This window comes from Ranitomeya variabilis, chromosome 1 (genome assembly GCF_051348905.1).
Source record: "Ranitomeya variabilis isolate aRanVar5 chromosome 1, aRanVar5.hap1, whole genome shotgun sequence".
Taxonomy (NCBI): Eukaryota; Metazoa; Chordata; class Amphibia; order Anura; family Dendrobatidae; genus Ranitomeya; species Ranitomeya variabilis.
This window is the reverse complement of record NC_135232.1, coordinates 269646281-269666862: the sequence shown is the minus strand read 5'-3', so window position 1 is coordinate 269666862 and position 20582 is coordinate 269646281. Positions and strand designations below refer to the sequence as shown.

Here is a 20582-nt window from a genome sequence, read left to right as displayed (position 1 = left end):
TTTCAGTTAGTGATATGCTCGTGCTTCAGGGCGGACTGTGGGGGGGGCTGTTTGTGGTGCTCTGCTTACATATTTATCTATATGGGCTTGTGGCAGGTAACTAGTGATTAGCGAATATACTCGTTACTCGGGATTTGCTTGGGTGTCCTCCGAGTATTTTTTAGTGCTCAGAAATTTAGTTTTTATTGCTGCAGCTGAATGATTTACATCTGTTAGCCAGCAGAAGTACATGTGGGGGTTGCCTGGTTGCTAGGGAATCCCCACATGTACTTATGCTGGCTAACAGATGTAAATCATTCAGCTGCGGCGCTGAAAACTAAATTTCCGAGCACTAAAAAATACTCCGGAGGACACCTGAGCATGCTCGGGAAATTTCGAGTAACGAGTGTATTCACTCATCACTACAGGTAACTAATCCCTCAGTGACCTGCCCCCTGTTTTACATACTGCATATCTTTTTATTTTGTGAAAAAATTACATTCATCAATCAATGCCCATGTAGTTAACAACTCCTTTAATGGGAACCTGATTGTGGATACATGCTGCCTGATCCACGAGCAGCATGGATCAGACACTGGCTGCATCATTTCAGCCACATATGTGTGACTGTAACATTGTTGCATTTCAGAGAAAAACATTCCTTAAAACAGCGTTCCCATCAAAACTTTTATCCTCTTAATATATTGCAATTAACATATTATATAGCACTGTGTACTTACAATTGCTTATTTTGCCTTCCTCCCCAGCTACGGTAATTCTTCTTTTCCATTAGGTCTATACATTCAATTATTAAAAACTGACTAGATGAATCCTTCTAAGCTCTATGTAGAAGCAGGAGGTCAATTTTCTCTGCACAAGTCATGAGTCACTGCAAAAGTCCCTGGCAGGGGGAGGAGGGAGCAGCTGGGTCAGGAGTTGAAGAGGGGAATGATAGATGCAGGGACAAGAGACTTCCTGTTTCTACATCGAACAGAGAAAAGAGAAGAATTAACTGGATAGAAAGGCAAAATGAGCAATAGTAAGTACACAGTGCTATATAATATGATGGCTGCAATATATTAAAAGGATAAAATCTTTTATGCAAGTCCCTTTATAATGGCCACCGTGGACCAAGTCACACTAGTCGGAAAAGTGGGTCCCAGAGGCTTCTCCCCACTCGCTGCCCTTAAGTTACAAGTCTCTCCCTGCATGCGTACATAGGGAGAGACCTGTCCGTCACTGGTAGCAGACGGGAAGAAGTCGCAAGGGACTAGCCTGTCCAAGGTAGCTATAGAAGTATGTTTTTCTCTGAAATGCCCCTCCCCTCCCCCCCCCATGCATTTCAAAGGCAAACATACATGGCTGCGATCTCACATTCAGTGCCTTGTACATGTTGATCGTGTAGCATGTATCTGCTGTCAGGTTCCCTTTATTACTTCGTGAGTCAATTGACTTCCAAGCCATGATAATTAGTGATGAGCGAATATACTCGTTACTCGAGATTTCCCCAGCACGCTCAGGGGTCCTCCGAGTATTTTTAGTGCTCGGAGATTTAGTTTTTCTTGCCGCAGCTGAATGATTTACATCTGTTAGCCAGCTTGATTACATGTGGGGATTCCCTAGCAACCAGGCAACCCCCACATGTACTTATGCTGGCTAACAGATGTAAATCATTCAGCTGCGGTAATAAAAACTAAATCTCCGAGCACTAAAAAATACTCGGAGGACCCCTGAGCGTGCTCGGGAAATCTCGAGTAACGAGTATATTCGCTCATCACTAATGATGATCAGTTTTCAGTTTTATGCAGAAAGTATAAATCTTTAAAAAAAAAATGTTTTTACTATGGTCCAAGTATCGCCTCATACACAACATCTAGTAAATGTACTGTAGGAAATAACATCCTGGGAAACACATCGGTGTTCATGCAAGAACAGTAATCCTCTGACCAAAATGTGTGTATTTTTTGAGCATGATCATTCAGTATGGAGATGTGTGCGACTTTTGCTTTACATCTAAAACAATTCGCGTGGACTGGCACTTATTTTCCTACAGGTGTCAGGTGTGTAATATATTGAAAGAAGCAGTCTCTATCGCTCAAATGGTAGTTATTAAATCCTTTGTGTAGAACGAATATCTGTTTTAAGGGGGAGCCAGTAAAAGTTTAAAAACAGAAAATTCGGCTAAATTTGTCTGTGAATTTCAAACTACGTGTCACGAAAATACAGACTTAGCATCTGTTTTTCTACCCCCTCAGTTCTGATGATTGTATAAAGATTTTCAGGAGGAGTGGTGTATCTGAATATTCTGTTTGAGTCACTATTTTAGCCAATAATGTACATTTTGCCTGCATGTATTAAATGCTGAATGGCATTATGACAATGCGCACGGTGTCTACTTTTAGACGATCTATAATTACGGAGGTTGAACATAACTTTTTTTTTTTTTTTTTTGCAACTTAGGTTTTATATGTACCGTATTCACATAATCATCAAGCACCAACATACACTGTGGCTGAGAGAAAATGGAAATAGCCCTCCCGAAGCACCCCACGGATGCAAAATCACCAAGACAACTCCGAATAGATATACTCACTAACAAATGGAGTAAAAACGTCCAAAGCAACATATTTAAAAATACAAAATGTATTAATTTACTCTTACAAAAAATCATAAGTCTACATATACTGTACGTGCTGTATACACTACATACAAATCAGAAGGTAAAAAGGAGGAGACATGACTGTAGCCGAGTCAGGAAGGGGATAACAGAATACATCCCCAAAATATAAGCATTGAACAAATATATGGATTACCATGGGTCACAGCCCTCACAATGAGTCAGTGTAATATAACCAGACTCATTTTGCAGACTGATGGTGTCTTGGCTTCACACTTGACAGAGTTCCCCTTGATGGTACAACGCAGGGGAAAGAATCTAAGAGATAATTTAGTGAGAAGCCACTACATAGCTAAAAATAAAGATTTTTTTGATGTGGTCAGCCCTAGACAGGGATGCTTTCCTTGTGGCTCGTGTGTCGTGTGCCCGAACATTCTGAGGAGTGGGACCTTTAGGACATCTGATGGGAGCAGGGAATTTAACATACGGGAATTTATCTCATGTAGTACAACATTTGTGGTATATTATGCCACATGTCCTTGATCCCTGATTTATATTGGTCTCACGACTAGAGAATTGAAGGTTCGGACACGCGAACATGTACGAGATATCTTGGCTGCTAAAGAAGTAGTGGAGTCTGAAGACTTTACTAAGACCCTTTCGGATGCATCATGGATCCGACCCCTGTGGCTTGAAGGTGAGAGGTATAGACAGGGTTCATGGAGGGATCAGGGGTGGCAATATGGCCAAAACATTGGCACAATGTGAATGTAAATGGATTGTCATCCTTGATACCCTTGCTCTCAAGGCACTCAACGAAAAGCTGAGCTTTGCCCCTTTCCTGTGAATTACCCCCTTTTTATAATATATTTCCACCATTCTTTCGTCTGATGCATGCGGTTTAGAATTTGATATATGATATCTCCGTCTCTTTTCTCTCTCTATTTGAGTCTATCCTCCATTCTTTTATTTTAATTATATATTAATTGTCTCCTTTTGCGCGTTTTTTAGTTATTCTCTAAATGACTACAATCACAGATGCCATATGGGGTATGATGGACTCACCCTCCCTACACATGGAAGCTTTAATGAATATGAAGATTTTCATAATCATGTGTATTATTACTTTTTCTTTTTTACTTATTTTTTTTTTTCTATATATAATATATGGATAATTATCAATTGTCACTTTTGCACTTGTCACTTTATTGTTATATATGTCACATCAATTTTATCTAAATATATGATATACGTCACTTGTCATCCATTGTAAACACGATGCTGATCACCTTATATATGTTGCACTTCCCCTTTTAGTGGGGGGTTGTGGGTTTAATAGTGATTCAATCCCATCATCTCTGCAGATATGGCCGTGTTCTTGGTCTTCTTTAAAATGGCCGCCGACAGCGCATGCGTGCTTGTCACCCTGAGGGCTCTTCTTTTCCATCATAGCTATCATTATGGGCAGAGTGCGCAGTCCGCCCACATGCGCGCTCTGCTATGACGGCTCTGGTGGTGACGTGCTCCGGGTGCTGGCACGCATGCGCCGTTTGTCGGCGCTACTTCCGGTTGTATATGTATATAAGCACAAGAGACTGGCATAAGGATTAACCCCTGTTGAAAAAGCTAAAACGCGTGTCCGGGGCCGGCAGGTGAGGTGGGGATACTCCCCTGATTATTGAAATGGGTAAGCATGGATTATTGTGATTTTGGGGTGTTATTTGTCTGGTTATATTACACTGACTCATTGTGACTTGTGTCCTTGAGGGGCTGTGACCCATGGTAATCCATATATTTGTTCAATGCTTATATTTTGGGGATGTATTCTGCTATCCCCTTCCTGACTCGGCTACAGTCATGTCTCCTCCTTTTTACCTTCTGATTTGTATATAGTGTATACAGCACGTATATGTAGACTTGTGATTTTTTTTGTACGAGTAAATTAATAAGTTTTGTATTTTTAAATATGTTGCTTTGGACGTTTTTACTCCATTTCTTATTGAGTATTAGGTTTTATATGTGCACGTCAAAAATGTGAAAATTCTCCTCACTCCCAGAGATGTAAAATGTTAAAAAAAAAAACGGCAGCGATAGGGTCACTTAAAGAAAGAAAGAACATTGTTAAATGAAACTCCACCGCTCCTTCAAATATTTATTGATTTTGTTGTTAGTTTGTTATTTGGATTATTTTTACCGCAGTAGAATTGTCTATTCATCATCGGTGAGAAAGTGATCGATAAGACTCATATCTTTTATTACAACACAATTCTATGGGGTTTTTACACACACATTTGCTTCTTCTGACTGCAGGTGCACGCACATGCCGGCTGTGCCTTGGATGAGAAGATGTACATTGCTTGTGGAAGAAGGGAAAACGCATATTTAAAAGAAACCTGCTGTTATGTCCCAGAAAGAGATCAATGGACACGTGTTGCTCATGGGCCAGTACGACGGGCATGGCATGGCATGGTGGCACTTCTGGATAAACTGTATGTCATTGGAGGAAGTAATGACAATGAGGGCTTTCGGCAAGATATCTTGGAGGTAAATTTGAGCGTCCCCTCCCTCCTTACAACATTCATAGTTAAATGATTTATTAATGCTTTATTAATGATATTTAGTATAAAGCCAATGTATTTTATAACAGCGTGCAGAGAATCACTAACCTTGGCCTCTGTCTTCAGTGACACTTACAATCTAACCACTTGTGTGGTTCACATTGTAAAATGAGGCCTGTTTGTCTCACACATCGTCTGTGTGTGGAGGTGTGCAGATCCTCCAGGGTTGTGTGTCTTTGCTAAAGGACTGCTCTCCAGGAAAGCCGGCTACACACTGACAGGAGTATGTAATCGCTTCTGCAGCGTGTAATGCTGAGCTGTGGTGAGAAAGTTCCCCGGAGTTCATTCATGTGACCACTGCTGCGTGAGAAAGTTCTCAGGCAGTGTTGGTGCCGTAAGTGAGAGAACCAGAGCTCATCAGCTGATGAACTTGTGTGACCTCTCTCACGGCAGCTCAGTGCTGTACACTGCAGGAGCAATGACGCTCCTGTCAGTGTGTAGCCGGATAGAGCAGTCTCCCGATGTGACTGTTATGTAAGTGAGATCGCTGTGTGATACTCTGGATTACATGGACTACAGCGGACAGAAGAGTGTACAGTTGTTTATTATTTTTGATTGTTTACAGAAGACATGGGCATCGGGGATTTGGTGTTAAGTGAGTATAATGTGTTTTTTATATGAATATGTAATTTTAAATTTTTTATTTTTTTTTTATCATTATTATTAAAGTTTACTCTCATCAACGGCACCTGCTATCACTGTTCAACTACGGCAAACGTCGGCTAATGGGAGTAGTAGTCTCTCGTCAGCCTGAAGTCTGTGACCTGTGGTAAGCTTTTTACCGCGGGTCACAGTCACAGCATCGGGGTCACGCTGACATCTGACAGCTTGACCCCGCAGCACTCTGACGATGGTCGGGCTATGGGCAGCTCTTTCGTTTGGTTTCTCTGGCTTAGAGCAGGAAGATAAGACTCTGCCTACAGTTCCACCATGGAGCACGGGCATATCTTTAACTGAAAACTTCTAACACTTATTACACAGGAAGCACAAGACTGATTTCTTCACCCCAGGTATCATTTTAATCAGTTTAACAGCAGCAACCTGACAGTGTCTGTAGTTTACATAGCAAAATCTTGCTGACAGGTTCATTTTAAAAGTATCAAAGGGTGATGTGAATAATCAGCTCCAAAAGTTGATCTCTTAGGCTACTTTCACACATCAGGTTTTCGCTGTCAGGCTCAATCCGGCTAAATAAAAAAAAAAAAAAACGGATCCGGAGAATGTTGCCGCTGGATCCGTTTTTTTCCCCTTGGACTTGTATTAGTGCCGGATTGCGCCGGATGACTTTGCTTTTCGTTCGGTTTTCGCAAATCTGCCGTTTCCTGTTTCTGGAAAAAACGTCCATAAGTTTTTTGTCTCCGGCGAAAAAGCCGGAAATGCCGGCGCTTCCGGCTGTTTGCTTAAATGGAAGCCTATGGGAGCCGGAAGGTGCCGGATAAAGAAAATGACTGATTCCGGTGCCAGATTCCGTTTTTTTTTAAACGGAGCATGCTTCAAATTTTTTTTTATCCAATTATCTGGATATGTTAGTCGGATCCATCGAAAAAACGGATCCGTCGCATCAGTTTTTCATAATCTACGCCGAATCCGTTATTTCCAACATTCGCCGGATTGTGCCTGATGCAAAAAACCTGATGTGTGAAAGTAGCCTTAAGGTACCTTCACATTAAGCGACGCTGCAGCGATAGCGACAACGATGCCGATCGCTGCAGCATCGCTGTTTGGTCGCTGGAGAGCTGTCACACAGACAGCTCTCCAGCAACCAATGATGCCGAGGTCCCTGGGTAACCAGGGTAAACATCGGGTCACTAAGCGCAGGGCCGCGCTTAGTAACCCGATGTTTACCCTGGTTACCAGCGTAAAATGTAAAAAAAAACAAACAGCACATACTTACATTCGCGTCCCCCGGCGTCCGCTTCCGGCACTGACTGAGCGCCGGCCCTAACAGCAGAGCGGTGACGTCAGTGTGGGAAGCGGACGCCGGGGGACGCGAATGTAAGTATGTGCTGTTTGTTTTTTTTACATTTTACGCTGGTAACCAGGGTAAACATCGGGTTACTAAGCGCGGCCCTGCGCTTAGTAACCCGATGTTTACCCTGGTTACCAGTGTAAAACATCGCTGGTATCGTTGCTTTTGGTGTCAAACACGACGATAAACGCCGGTCTGACGACCAAATAAAGTTCTGAACTTTGTTCAACGACCAGCGACATCACAGCAGGATCCTGATCGCTGCTGCGTGTCAAACTAAACGATATCGCTAGCCAGGACGCTGCAACGTCACGGATCGCTAGCGATATCGTTTAGTGTGAAGGTACCTTTAGAAGCAGGAAAACTGGGCAAGTGTAAGGATTTCGGTTTTAAGAAAGGTTAACTTGTGATTGACAAAACTCTGGGTCAGAGCATCTCTACAAAGATAGGTCTGGTGGGCTGTTCTAAGTACATAGTGCTTAGTATTTACCAAATGTGGTCCAAAGTAAAGAAGTCCATCCGATGAACCAGATACAGGCTCACAGGGGGCAAAGGCTTATTGATGTTCAGGGGGAGCGAAGGCGAACCTGTCTGGTCTGATCTGACAAAAGAGCATCTGTGGCAAAGGTAGCTGAAAAGTGAATGCTGGCTGTAATAGAAGGGTGTCAGGACAAGCTGGCAGAGCCGCAATGATGCCGTGGGCAGTGTTTTCCTGAGGCCTGCTCTTCAAGTTTGTTACTTTGTCATGTTCTGCATTCCTAAATAGAGTTGCAGGCCAAGAACACTTTTTGGCTATAGTATTTCCTAACAATCTGTTTTAGCAGAGTAATGAGCCCTGACACTCTGCAAATACTGTTGCGGAATATGGCAAACTTTAACCGGTGAGAGACTGGACCATTTTTTTCCCTTTCATGATCTGGGATTTTTTTGTACATGCACCTTTAAGGGCTGTAAAATGATTTCTCAATCTGACACTGAAATAACTTGTCTCTGTTGTTCTTCTTTTTTGTGATACGTGGGACCTAAATCTTTGTAGTTTTTATTCACCGTATTTGTCTGCTGATATAAAGGGAAAATGTATTGAACATAAAAGGAAATGTATGTCTTACTTTTTTTTTGGGGGGGGGGGGGATGGCAAAGAACCACTAATACATTTTAAACTGTGTTCCTCTTTCTGTAGAAACTATATTTAAGAACTTTATTTTGGAGGGGGAGGGCAGCGGGGTGAAAGGTGGGGCTAGAAACAACTATTTGGACTGGCAGTTTCTCTTTTATCCTGCTTTTTATTCCACTTATTTTACAGATTTTGCCTTACAAAGAATCATAAAAGACCTTGGGGGATGGGGGATTACAACATTTAAATAGGTTTTTATATTTCTGATTTTTCTCTGTAAGGGTGCGTGTCCACTGTCCGGATTTATGGCGCTTTGGGCGGAGCGGAAAACCCCCTTCTGAACGTGTGATTCCGGATGTGTTCATTGATCCGCACCCTATGCATAGGGCCCTGTGATTTAACTTGCGGTGACGGAGCGTTGCTGCAGGGTAAACAGACATGCTGCGTTCTAAAAAGACGTGCCGCATGTCCGTAAACGCAGGGTCGCCGGATGTGTGTTCGCACGCATAGTGGACACGGGATTTCATAAAATCTCCTCCACTATGCTGTAACATCTGGACACTGCGGGTTGCACGCTGCAGTTGTATGCAGCGTTCAATCCGCAGCTAATCCGGATGTAAACTGGCCCGTGAACACATACCGTTACCAGGGCTGGTATATTAACCCCAATTACAGGCACATTCATCCACCTGCTTGAACAGCAGAGTTGATGTGAATCTGCTAGGACCCAGGCATCAAATCATCTGGCTGGTGCGCCCTGAACACTGACTGAGCTCTGCTATGCCAACCGCCTTTACAAAGTGCTGTAGAAGTGAGGTCTTTGTCACTGGCTTCAGAGCACTGTAAACCCAATTGAACTTGCATAGCACATTAGCTGGTGACAAGGTCATCTTGTCTCCTGCGCTTCATAGAGGCAGCTAACATAGCAGAGCTCAGTCGGTATTCAGAGCAGAGCAGCCTGATGATATGAAAGCAATGTCGGTGACAATACGTTGGGCATCCTCCTTTTGTACTATTTATGCCCAGCTGCTGCCATTTTCTCACCAGCGGAAGATGTCGCCACCATTGCGTTGTAGAATGGTGACAGCAGAGCTGTGGCGGTGATGTCTACCAAAGGTGAGAACATGTCAGTAGCCAGGTATTAGTAATACAATGTCAGGTTGCCAGACTTGCTCTTCCCTGGTGCCCATACCTACTGTCACTGCTGCTGCCTTGGTACTGTTGCCACTGCTCCGGTGCCTTGACCTTTTGTCATTGCTGAACACCGTAGGGATATTGGGTTGCAATAAAATGGTGTCAGACGATTTCCCCCACCCCTTCCCAGACCCCACAGCTGTGCATTGTGCATGACAAGGGGTGTGCACTTTTCACAACTGAGGTAGCCACAAGCATAGGAGATGGGGTCAGATACCGACCCCAGAGAAATGAGACCGGAGTGTTATATGACATGGATCTTCTGTATTTGCGGTGTGTAAGTGTCCTGCTCTGAAACACACAAGCAAATAAAAATGCCAGTCCTTAATTTATTAATCAGAAATTAATGACCATACTGATGATAGGCCATCAATACAATAGTGGACAACAAACAAAAGTACATTTTAATCAATAGATCTTGGAATAATAATTTCCACAATTGGATGTGTTTAAATAAAATGTTCCTGTGCTGAGATAATCTTAATACGTGTGTCCCTGCTGTGTACTGTGTAATGGCCGTGTCTCACCGTACAGGGACATGGATCATACCACAGCTCCTGGGCAGGGGAGGAAGCAAAATAATATACAGACATTACAAGATGGGATCACTGCTGATTCTTTCTGTGAGGTAAAACATTTTAATGCCTGTTTTAAGCAATGTTTTACCTCAAAGAAAGAATAATCTACAATCTTGTGCTGTGCTATCTGTATACTTTTGCTGCTCCCCCTGCCCAGGAGCTGTGGTGTGATCAGACCATGTCCCTGTACGGTCAGACATGGCCATTACACAGCAGGGGCACATGTATAAGATTATCTCAGCACAGGGACATTTTATTTAAACACATCCAATTGTGGAAATTATTATTATTATTCCAAGATCTATTGATTTAAAATTAACTTTTGTTTGTAGGAAAACCCCTTTAAGTTCCCATGATGAGCATTTGACGCTGCATATTGTCACGGGGCAAAAAATGCAGCGTCTTAAATTTCCATCAAAGTGGATGGCAGTTATAGAAATCACATGGCCACTGAGCTTTCAGATTTGTTTGATTACCCTGCGTAAACTGACATGCAGTGATTCGATTCAATGCGTAAAAAAAAGCATTATGTAAGATGACTGCCGGACGAGTCCTTGAGGGGAGATATGTGTCATCGCAGCTATTGGCTGCGGTGATGAGCGCTTGGAAGCATGCTCCAGCACATATAGTGCTGAGAGAGTTGTCAGGCCATTCCAGGGCCGGGTTTTACGAGCAGTCATAAGAGATGGGTGGGAATGACTGCTCACATATCCCAACCCCAGGGGCGTGTTTTGGCATATAAAATGGAGGCCGAGTGTCTTGATTCAGTGTCTGGAGCTGGAGAGATGTGTGAATCTCCTGTGGTTCTTTAGGCCTTAGCATAGACTAACACAGATACTATCCTGAGCTGGCGGACCCGCTGTATGTTGTATGGACTTTTTACTTTGTTTTCACTTTGTGCCGGTAAAGGCTTTGTTTTGTTTTGCCATCCTGAGCGGTTTATGAACTTTGAATAAACTTGCCTGGACATTTCAGCAATACTGCTTCCTGCTACCTCAACCGCAGCGGAGTGAGTACAAACCTCTACAATATGCATATTTATTGTGATACCGCCCTAAATATAATACTCGCCTAATCCAGGATCCTGACAAGGGCCTTGCAGACCAACCCGCTGACATCATAGTGCCGACACCAGTGCATCATCCTGCCATTGTATAGACTGCAGGCATAAAGTAACCTGCGGTCTACAGGTTGGAGAGTAGTAGTGCAGGGAGATCATGTCTCCCAGCACTACTGCAGAGCTCATCTATGTCAGCGTGCTGCATACAGTCAAGCGTAGTTGTAGCTCCGGATGGGCCCCTCTGAGCTAGGGGCCCATAGCAACCGCCTCCTCTGCCCCTCCCCCAGGTACTTTAATGGTCGCAACGATTGATCCCGCTCATCATGAATAAAGTGAGTGGGGCATGCCATGCCTTGTCTGGCCTAGGTCCCCCCACGTTTTCTTAGCTGGGTGAAAATAGTGTAAAAGTTGCAAAATTTTAGCGTAGCCTTGTGCCAAAATGTTTTGACTTTTTCTACATGAATGTTTCTTTTCCATTGTTTTTAGGTGGCCTGTTACTGTCCAAAGACTGACGATTGGTCATTGGTGACCCCCCTTCCAGCAGGTCATGGGGAGCCTGGAATCGCTGTTCTTGAGAATAAAATTTATGTTCTAGGAGGAAGGTCGCACAACCGTGGAAATCGCATGGATTACGTCCATACTTATGATGCAGAAAAAGACTTATGGAACGAAGGACCTCACTTGGAGGACGATGTTTCGGGCATGGCAGCCTGTGCTCTGACTCTCCCCAGATCTATACTCATTGATGCAGATGCCTGGACACAAGAGTTGTACGTGAATTACATGGAGAGAGAGCAGCACTCAGGTGACCATATATCTGATGGGATCAGTGTTTCCGACTGGGATGACTTGGATACTTCTGGAGACGATTGACTCTGTTCTGAGCATGTCAAAACAGCATTGTTTGCCTTTGAGTTTTTCTGAAATGGTCACCCTCTCCCTTATAGTTTGACGATTTTCTTTTTTTATCCTTGACTCCACAGTTTTTATTCTCTTTGCATTACTGCCCAAAGAGATAAGCAAAATATTTGCTTATCTCTTTTTCGCCTAACCTGTACAGTGCCATCTTCCCACAAATATGTCCTCTGATTGTCCCCTGCATGGAGTAGTGTGTTCACTCATTCTGTTCCCAGTACTTTCCTGCCATATAATCTTATTTTCCCAGCTTTTGGTTAAGAATGCTTTTGCACAAAGTACAACATAATGCCAAATGTTTCCTGGAGATGCGATTTAAATCACTGTTCTGTTCCTCAGAGTCTAAGATAGTAAAATATATCTGCACTTAGACACATCATGTTACACGTTGATCCTACGCATCTAGACTATTGATTTATATAGAGATGATTTAGAGATTTTTTTTGTTTATTTTTTTGTCCTTTTTTTAAGTTTTAAGCACATGGCTTTTCTTTGTAGCACATTGCAGGCGCATACTTCATTGATTTTGCTTTTATGTTTAGCAAACTAGTCGCCATCCTTGCATAACCCACCGAGGCAGACTTGACTAATGTTGGTGCTTAAAGCCTTTAATAATAAACATTATTTTCTGTCTTCTAGGCAGGTTAAGACCAGTTACTTGAAATATTTTCTGCAATGACTGATCTGTGTACTTTATAAAAAGCCGTAAACTCATGTATATGCCTTTTTTAATATGTATTATTTACAAGGTGGTTTCTAGCGGCCAAAAGAAAAATGTGTGCATGGCATGTTGAACATTTCTGATTTTTTTTATCCTATTGTACTGGTTGACTCTATATGGTTGACATATACGCAAACTCAAACAGCGGCATATAACACGCACGTCCAGCAATTGAGCAAACCAGCTCAATTTCCATTCATGGTGCAGTCCGGAAGTTGCATGCGCCCTTCTGAATACTACAACTTCCCGGATTCTGTGTTGTACGTTGCTTTCTTCTCTGCAACTCACAAATACAAATCTAAACCCTATTTAGGTCCTAGGTCTCCCCTATCCTTAATCCTGCCTAACAGCAGAGGTTGGCACACTACTTGTTAACGAGAAGTGGCGCCCCCGCTCCACAGTGGCTGTACCTAAGTAGCCCTAAAAAGTCCTTGTGATAAACCTAAAGATGTTTAGGGAACAGCACTAGTGATGAGCGAGTGTACTCTTTGCTCGGGTGACCTCCCGAGTATTTATGACTGCTCGGTGATTTAGTTTTCATCGCGGCAGCTGAATGATTTACAGCTATTAGCCAGGCTGAGTACATGTGGGGGCTGCCTGGTTGCTAGGGAATCCCCACATGTACTCAGCCTGGCTAGTAGCTGTAAATCATTCAGCTGCCGCGATGAAAACTAAATCTCCGAGCAGTCATAAATATTCGGAGGTCACCCGAGCGTGCTCGGGAAAACCCGAGTAACGAGTACACTCGCTCATCACTAAAGGGCAAAACCTGCTCATCAGATAAACTAGACAGCAGAAGGCAAGAGAAGAAAAGGAGGGGAGACATGAGTAGCCGGGTCCTGATGCTGAAAAGGTATTCCTATGATGTTATAACATAGTTTTTTTTATATACTGCTAGAAAGATGAAAAACCTAACAAAAGGATATCTCGTACTTTAAAAAAAAAAATACCGTATGTATAGAAATTGAAAAAATACAGTATAAACCAAGGACTACTTTAGGTCCTAGTAGATAAGTGCTTCAACATATGCTATCATGGTATATTAGACGAAACATCATGGCATGTAATCATAAATTAGTGGCACATTAATCAAATGCATAAAAAAGTGCTCTTTAGTGGAACAGCCTATCATTGTCTGAACTTCTTTATAAGTTTTACCCTCTCCAGTACGCTGTTCTGAACAATGTCTCGAACGAACCATATTTCTCAGGCTTTCAAGGAGAAATGCATGTACAACATGTCCTGGCCTCACCCTTAACGTCCAATGACGAATCTATCCGTCATTGGACGCCTCCCCCTGTTTGGTGCTGGCTTCGGCGATGAGCCTGTACCTTTTCTGGCACATGTCAGTTGATCTGATCAGTTGTCATGTGCCCCTAACAGCTGCGGGAGGAATCGCGATCCTCCCGCGGATGTTAACCCATTAAATGCCGCTCTCAAACTTAGCGGCATATAACACACTCTTCCAGCAAGAGCGGCAGAAATCTGCCCATCGATGACCCACGTCATGTGAGCACAGGTCACGAAAGGGTTGGCATGACAACCAGAGGTCTGCAGATCTCTATGGTTGTCACTGCCGGATTGCTATTGCACAGTGGTGGCAGGGGAGTAATTCTGCTACATACAGGCAATGATCAGTTTGCATATATGTAGCAGAGGTGATCGGGTTATGGCAACTTCTAGTCTCCCATGGAGTAAAAAAATAAAAAAGTTTTTAAAAATTTTAAAAAATAATAATAATAATTTTTATTTATATAGCGCCAACATATTCCGCAGCGCTTTACAACTTATAGAGGGGACTTGTACAGACAATAGACATTACATCATAACAGAAATCACAGTTCAAAACAGATACCAGTAGGAATGAGGGCCCTGCTCGCAAGCTTACAAACTGAGGAAAAGGGGAGACACGAGAGGTGGATGGTAACAATTGCTTTAGTTATTTGGACCAATAAAAGATATAAAAGTTCAAATCACCCCACTTTCGCCCCATTCAAAATAAAACAATTAAAAAAATCAAGCCTACACATATTTGGTACTGCGGCGTTCAGAATAGCCCGGTCTATCAATATACAGTACAGACCAAAAGTTTGGACACACCTTCTCATTTAAAGATTTTTCTGTATTTTCAGGACTATGAAAATTATACATTCACACTGAAGGCATCAAAACTATGAATTAACACGTGGAATTATATACTTAACAAAAAAGTGTGAAACAACTGAATATATGTCTTATATTCTAGGTTCTTCAAAGTAGCCACCTTTTGCTTTGATGACTGCTTTGCACACTCTTGGCATTCTCTTGATGAGCTTCAAGAGGTAGTCACCAGGAATGGTGTTCACTTCACAGGTGTGCCCTGTCAGGTTTAATAAGTGGGATTTCTTGCCTTATAAATGGGGTTGGGACCATCAGCTGTGTTGTGCAGAAGTCTGGTGGATACACAGCTGATAGTCCTACTGAATAGACTGTTAGAATTTGTATTATGGCAAGAAAAAAGCAGCTAAGTAAAGAAAAATGAGCGGCCATCATTACTTTAAGAAATGAAGGTCAGTCAGTCCGAAAAAATTGGGAAAACTTTGAAAGTGTCCCCAAGTGCAGTGGCAAAAACCATCAAGCGCTACAAAGAAACTGGCTCACATGAGGACCGCACCAGGAAAGGAAGACCAAGAGTCACCTCTGCTTCTGAGGATAAGTTTATCCGAGTCACCAGCCTCAGAAATCGCAGGTTAACAGCAGCTCAGATTAGAGACCAGGTCAATGCCACAAAGAGTTCTAGCAGCAGACACATCTCTACAACAACTGTTAAGAGGAGACTTTGTGCAGCAGGCCTTCATGGTAAAATAGCTGCTAGGAAACTACTGCTAAGGACAGGCAACAAGCAGAAGAGACTTGTTTGGGCTAAAGAACACAAGGAATGGACATTAAACCAGTGGAAATCTGTGCTTTGATCTGATGGGTCCAAACTTGAGATCTTTGGTTCCAACCACCGTGTTTATGTGCGACGCAGAAAAGGTGAACAGATGGACTCTACATGCCTGGTTCCCAACGTGAAGCATGGAGGAGGAGGTGTGATGGTGTGCGGGTGCTTTGCTGGTGACACTGTTGGGGATTTATTCAAAATTGAAGGCATACTGAACCAGCATGGCTACCACAGCATCTTGCAGCGGCATGCTATTCCATCCAGTTTGCGTTTAGTTGGACCATCATTTATTTTTCAACAGGACAATGACCCCAAACACACCTCCAGGCTGTGTAAGTGCTATTTGACCAAGAAGGAGAGTGATGGGGTGCTATGCCAGACCTGAACCCAATCGAGATGGTTTTTGGTGAGCTGGACCGCAGAGTGAAGGCAAAAGGGCCAACAAGTGCTAAGCATCTCTGGGAACTCCTTCGAGATTGTTGGAAGACCATTCTCTTTGACTACCTCTTGAACCTTATCAAAGCAAAAGGTGGCTACTTTGAAGAACCTAGAATATAAGACATAATTTCAGTTGTTTCACACTTTTTTGTTAAGTATATATGTCCACATGTGTTAATTCATAGTTTTGATGCCTTCAGTGTGAATGTACAATTTTCATAGTCATGAAAATACAGAACATTCTTTAAATGAGAAGGTGTGTCCAAACTTTTGGTCTGTACTGTATTAATCCAATTGGTAAATGGTGTAGCGAGAAAATAAATTGAAACTCCAGAATTACGTTTTTTTTGTCGCTGCAACATTGCAATATCGGGTGATCAAAAAATCGTAAACACACCAAAATGGTATCAATAAAAACATCAGATTGGCCCGCAAAAAATAACCTGGCACCAAACCCGAAAAAAGGAGACGCTATGGGTCTCTGAAAATGGCAACGTTTTTTTTTTTGTTTGTTTTTTTTTACAAAGTTTAGATTTTTTTTTTTCACCACTTAAAAAAGAACCTAGACATGTTTGGTGTCTGTGAACTCGTAATGACCTGGAGAATCATACTGGCAGGTCAGTTTTAGCATTTAGTGAACATGGTAAAAAAAAATCCAAAACACAATTGGGGAATAGCACTTTCTTTGCAATTTCACCGCATTTGGAATTTTTTTCCCATTTTCCAGTACACGATTGGTAAAATCAATGGTGCCAATCAAAAGTACAATTCATCCCGCAAAAAACAAGCCCTCACATGGCCATATTGAAGGAAAAATACAAAAGTTATGGCCGTGGGAAAAGGGAAGCAAAAAATGGAAACGCAAAAACAGAAATACCCCTGGTCCTTAAGGGGTTAAATAAGGGCCACCTGCGACATGGCGTCTGATCACAATTCCAGCCAATTCTGCATTGAAAAAGTCAAACGGCGCTCTTTCCCTTCCGAGCTCTGCCATGCGCCCAAACAGTGGTTTACCCCCAAATATGGGGTATCGGCGTACTCAGGACAAATTGCACAACAACGGGGGTCTAATTTTTCCTGTTACCCTTGTGAAAGTAAAAATTTGGGGGCGAAAATATCATTTTTGGGGAAAAAATAGGACTTTATATTCACGGCTCTACGTTATAAACTTCTGTGAAGCACTTGGGGGTTCAAAGTGCTCACTACACATCTAGATAAGTTCCTTAAGGGGCCTACTTTCCAAAATGGTGTCACTTGTGGAGCGTTTCCAGTGTTTAGGCACATCAGGGGCTCTCCAAATGCAACATGGCGTCCGATCTCAATTCCAGCCAATTCTGCATTGAAAAAGTCAAACGGCACTCCTTCTCTTCCGAGCTCTGCTGTGCACCCAAACAGTGGTTTCCCCCCACATATGGGGTATCGGCATATTTAGGAAAAATTGCACAACAATTTTTGTGGTTCATTTTCTCTTTTTACACTTGTGAAAATAAAAAAAAAAATGGTTGTGAAGTAAAATGTTTGTTAAAAAAAAAAAAAAAAAGTTAATTTTTACCTTTCACATTGCTTCAGTTCCTGTGAAGCACGTACAGGGTTAATAAACTTCTTGAATGTGGTTTTGAGCACCTTGAGGGGTGCAGGTTTTAGAATGGTGTCACTTTTGAGTATTTTCCGTCTTGTACACCCCTCAAAGTGACTGTAAATGTGAGGTGGTCCCTAAAAAAAAAAAATTTTGTTGCAAAAATGAGAAATCGCTGTTCAATTTTTAACCCTTATAACTTCCTCACAAAAAAAAACAAATTTGTTTCCAAAATAGTGCTGATGTAAAGTAGACATGTGGGAAATGTTATTTATTAAGTATTTTGTGTGACCTATATGTCTGATTTAAGGACATAATCAGCGGGATCCATTAAAGCGATCCAGAGTTATAACCACATAAAGTGACAGTGGTCAGAATTGTAAAAATTAGCTTGGTCATTAAGCTGCAAATTGGCTCTGTCACTAAGGGGTTAAAAAAGGAAGATACAAACAAACAACAGAAAATGGCAACAAGCCAACACTGAGCAGATAAATTATGTCCAAAATTGTGTATAGAAAATACAACAGCCTGCACTGATAAACCCTAAATATATGAAAGCAAATATGCTTAAATGAGGAGGTTAAAGTGCAGGGTGCAGATAACTAGAGGTAAGAAAGGACATGAGTGAATGAACCACACAAAAAGTATTAAAAGAAAAAAAAATGAAAAAAGTTTTTCAATTCATAGGAGGATCTTAAAAACAAAAAGGATTTCTTTGCACACCATAGCTCAAGGTAATTAAAGTAATAGCAAGTGCATGGAAACGTAAACAAACATGCATTTATACAACCTAGAGGGTGCGAGTGATTACCCAGGATCCAGGTAGCTCCAGTGTCCCCCTAGACGTGCGTTTCGAGAATCTCTTCCTCAGAAGGGGTGCATGAGCCGAGCAGGGAAGATAATAGAATAGGAAATTTGCTTCTCACGGAGCCTCCTTTGTATATCCCAGAACTTGGTCCTCTTCTAAACTTCTGTTGATAAGTCAGAGTAAATGGATATTTTTCTTCAATCAATGGTAAGTTAAAGAGTGGTCCCTGGCCTTTCGTAGGATAAGGTCTCCATCTTTAAAATTGTCATTTGATGAGGCCCCGGTGAAGCCCTCGGTGGCAAAGGACGTGTAGGAACTCTGTGAGCTCTTTCAATTTAAAAAAAATTGAGATGGTGTCCTTGACGAACATTGTAGTCAGCCAAGAGTCAAAAATATCTACTGAATTATGACCTTAAGCTTTTTCAGGAACCCCAATTAAACGTATGTTGTTTTGCCAAAGCCTATTCTCTAGGTCATCAGCCTTGATGAGAAGAGCATTGATATTCTGAAGAACTCTCCTGAGATCTTTATGTATAGTCGGCATTTGGTCTTCAACAGAACTCACTCTTTCCTCTAACTTCTTGACTCTGCAGTTTATTTCCTGCATGTCTTGTGTGATGAAACTAATGTCCTCTCTAAGCCCTTCCATGTGTTTGTTGAGAGTTTCTAATGAGAGTTGCAGGATTTTACAGCAGAAAAAAAATCTTGTAGTATAGGCTCTTGCCCAGAATCATTCGCTTGATTAGCTTCTCCATAGGTGTTGTTAGTGCTCTGTATTTTTGGCACTTCTAGGTTTAAAGGGAACTTGTCAGCAGGATTGTGAACAGTAGCCTACACACAGCGTCAGGTCGGCGCAGTAGCAGCTATCAGATCACCTCTATATACACCGATAGCTGCTACTGCGCAGGCGCGACGGGCACCATTTTAAAAAAGGTTTTTTATTTTATACTCCTTAGAATAACCTCAACCACATTTATTAACTGCACATTAAACATGTGATTATGCTGCAGCCCAGGAGCCGCAGTTGGCACCTGTCTGCAGAACGTTTTTTTTTTTGTTTTTTTCAGTACACTACCGTTCAAATGTTTAGGGTCACCCTGACAATTTTGTGTTTTCCATGAAAACTCATACTTTTATTAATCAAATGAGTTGCCAAATGAATTGAAAATCTAGTCCAGACATTGACAAGGTTCGAAAAAAAGATTTTTATTTGAAATAATAATTTTCTCCTTCAACCTTTGTTTTCGTCAAAGAATGCTCCCTTTGCAGCCATTACAGCATTGCAGACCTTTGGCATTCTAGCAGTCAATTTGCTGAGGTAATCTGGAGAAATTTCACCCCATGCTTCCAGAAGCCCCTCCCACAAGTTGGTTTGGCTTGATGGGCACTTTTTGTGTACCATACGGTCAAGCTGCTCCCACAACAGCTCAATGGGGTTGAGATCTGGTGACTGCGTTGGCCACTCCATTACAGATAGAATACCAGTTGCCTGCTTCTTCCCTAAATAGTTCTTGCATAATTTGGTGGTGTGCTTTGGGTCATTGTCCTGTTGTAGGATGAAATTGGCTCCAGCCAGGCCCTGTCCACAGGGTATGGCATGGCGTTGCAAAATGGAGTGATAGCCTTAATCAAAATCGCTTTTACCCTTGTACAAATCTCCCACTTTACCAGCACCAATGCAAACCCAAACCATCACATTACCTCAACCATGCTCGACAGTTGGCGTCAGGCACTCTTCCAGCATCTTTTCAGTTGTTCTGCGACTCACGAATGTTCTTGTGTGTGATCCAAACTCCTCAAACTTGGATTTGTCTGACCATAACACTTTTTTTCCATCATACATGACAGCACCACGAGAGAGGGGATCCGCCCTTCAAGGACAGGAAACCTTCAAGATAAAAGGGGCGGCTCCTCTCTCCACATAAGGTAGTTTCCTGTCCTTGACGGGGAACCCTCAAAATAGAAGACTTCTGATGACAGAAGAGGACGCCTGGGTCGGAAGGATTTGGGCAGACACTGGTCTGCTGCTTCCGTCACCAGGTACCGGTAGTCGCCTCGGGGACCATGTATAT

General features: G+C 42.3%; 1 protein-coding gene across 4 annotated transcripts in view; it reads left to right on the top strand.

Annotated features, from left to right (window-relative positions):
• Positions 1-12697, top strand: part of KLHL22 (kelch like family member 22) — a 28850-nt gene extending 16153 nt beyond the window's left edge. For all 4 annotated transcript variants that reach the window (XM_077293557.1, XM_077293549.1, XM_077293564.1 and 1 more), the window contains 2 exons: positions 4907-5140; positions 11616-12697. In XM_077293557.1, coding sequence (XP_077149672.1) covers positions 4907-5140; positions 11616-12002 — 621 coding nt within the window. In that variant the 3' untranslated portion in view covers positions 12003-12697. The remainder of the gene's footprint in view (positions 1-4906; positions 5141-11615) is intronic.
• Positions 12698-20582: the final 7885 nt, after the last annotated feature.